Consider the following 2,142-nt stretch of genomic DNA (forward strand, 5'->3'; position numbering starts at 1 on the left):
AGGGATTGGCTTACTCTCTGAATGCCTGAATAAAGTGTAGGGGATGATGGGATTGATGTCTGGGGGTATCTGGGGAAGTCGTGGTCAGTAGGACGTGTTGCTTTATGTTTCATAGCACTACGCTGTTGCTGCATTTATGTTGTTGCTGCCTCTGCTATTCCTCTGACGGTGATCTCTGCTTCCCACTCTGTTGGCGGTGTCTGCTGCTGCCTGCCATGTGTGTGTGTGTGTGCTTTAATCTGCTACGGTGAACACAGCAGGCGGCGGGTTTCCAACGCCGCGCCGTTCCTGTTGGGGTTTTTTGCATTATTTGGTGTCTGCACTGGGCCTTTGCGCCCTTCTCGCCAGTTGCTCTTCTTGTGTGGGGAGTGGGAAGTGGCGCGGCGCCGTGTGCACCGTCTGGTGCATCGTGGCAGCACACGGCTGACGTCTTTGCTGGGCGACTAGACCTCACATTCACGCATTCGTTTTCTCCTTGGCTGTGGGGCTCTGCCAGCACTTTTGGGGGCTTCTTTTGTTGGCTGTTCGCGCATTGCACCCTTACTTCTTGCGTTTGCGTGAGGCGCCCCAACGCCCCACCTTAGTTGCTGCTGTGCCCGCTGCGTGTGCGGTTCTATCTGCCCCTCACGTCTCTCGTGCGGGGAGAAGCTCCAGGTCTGAGGCTGACAGCGACGACGATGCGGGTGCGGCAGGTGTTTCTTGCGTTGGTCCTCGTGCTGTGCTGGGCGTGCGGCAGCGGGCGTGAAGCCAGCAGCAAGATTTGCCTCCGGGTGCACAACTACAACTGGCTGCGGCGACTGAAGCAGATGCTGAGGGCAATGCCGATGGTGGCGACGGAAGTGAACGGCGGGTCCACTGTAAAGACTGAAGAAAATCACAATAAGGGAGGGGCTAACGCCGACAATCGACGTGGCGAGAACGGCGGTAAGGTCCGTGACTGCACTCCAACCCTGAGCAAAAGTGAACGAGCTTCCGGCCGTAAAGGTGACCAGGAAGCACACAAAAGTTCAAGCCAACGGCCTGACCGCGCGAAAGCACCACCTGTGGTGGGCAGTGGTGGGAACCCGGATGTGAGTGCCAACCGTCATACCGCAGGGCAATTGGGTGGTGAATGCGATCTACCTGAAAAGAAGGCGGAGCCCCTTCCCGCCGAGTCCGCCGCTCGCAACACTGAGAGCACCGCTCCGAAGACTTCTGCTGCCAACGTGCCACCGAAAAAGGATGCGGCTGCGGGCGCAATGATTGCGGCTGTCAGTGCGGCACCGCTGCTTCTGGGAGCAATCGCCCACATTCTCATCTGGTGAGAACTGTGGGTGCAGCGCCACGAATACTACACGCTGCAATTCCTATCTGATTTCTATCCAGCACGATACAAACCGATGCTTTGCTTTATTTTTCTTTGACTGCCCCTGCGTTGCCGGGTACGGGCTGATGCGCCGACCCTCGGCGGTGTCTTCTGTGCCGCATACCGCCCGATAGAAGGCTGTGCCTTTCTTCGTATAATCGTGTCATTTGCTTTGCACACGAAGGTGCTTCCGTTCACGCATCACATTCTTTGGGCTCAGGTGCGGTGGTGTACACTCTGGTCTTCTTTCTCTGTTGGTGGATGTGCTGTTCGGAGCGCCCTCTGTGGTATTTGTGTGCCGCTGTCCCCCGCTGCGCGTGTGTCTGCGTCCCTGCTGGTCAATGACCCATTCGCTGCTCGGTAAGTCCTTTCCTGTTTTGTTTGCTGCCCCGTTGTGGGCGTAACGCCGACCCACTTGTCCTCGACGACGCGCACTGTGCACTGCACTTTGGGAAGGGTAGGCGTGTTTTCTTTTCTTTTCTTGCTTGGGCTTTGCTTTGCGCGCTGCTGTGCGCCGCCCACTAACTGTCTCTCCTGCTGGGAGATTCGCTGTTCATCTCTCTCTCTGTGTGTGTGGTGCGTCCTTCGCCCCGCCCGCCGTGTCTGCGCCGCGCACCGGGACACACACACACACACCGGGACATGAGGGCCAGCAGTACGACTGCGTCCACGTGCGCTGCTGCTGCCTCGTTGTTCCCTCTTTGTTTTGAGCTTTGTGTGCTTGGACTCCAGCGGAGTGTGTGTGTCTCTTCCGCCGTCCACTTCTCTTTTCTCTAATGGGTTTCTTTTTATCATGG

At 57.4% G+C, this 2,142-nt stretch overlaps 1 protein-coding gene across 1 annotated transcript; it reads left to right on the forward strand.

Annotated features, from left to right (window-relative positions):
- Positions 1–677: 677 nt before the first annotated feature.
- Positions 678–1,304, forward strand: DQ04_17811000 (hypothetical protein; the record flags this gene model as incomplete). The annotated part of the gene is made up of 1 exon (XM_009317635.1): positions 678–1,304. One exon carries the CDS (start codon positions 678–680, stop codon positions 1,302–1,304), a length of 627 nt encoding a protein of 208 aa, XP_009315910.1.
- Between the last annotated feature and the right edge of the window lie 838 nt (positions 1,305–2,142).

This window comes from Trypanosoma grayi, assembly GCF_000691245.1.
Source record: "Trypanosoma grayi strain ANR4 Tgr_1781_V1, whole genome shotgun sequence".
In the NCBI taxonomy this organism is placed as follows: domain Eukaryota; phylum Euglenozoa; class Kinetoplastea; order Trypanosomatida; family Trypanosomatidae; genus Trypanosoma; species Trypanosoma grayi.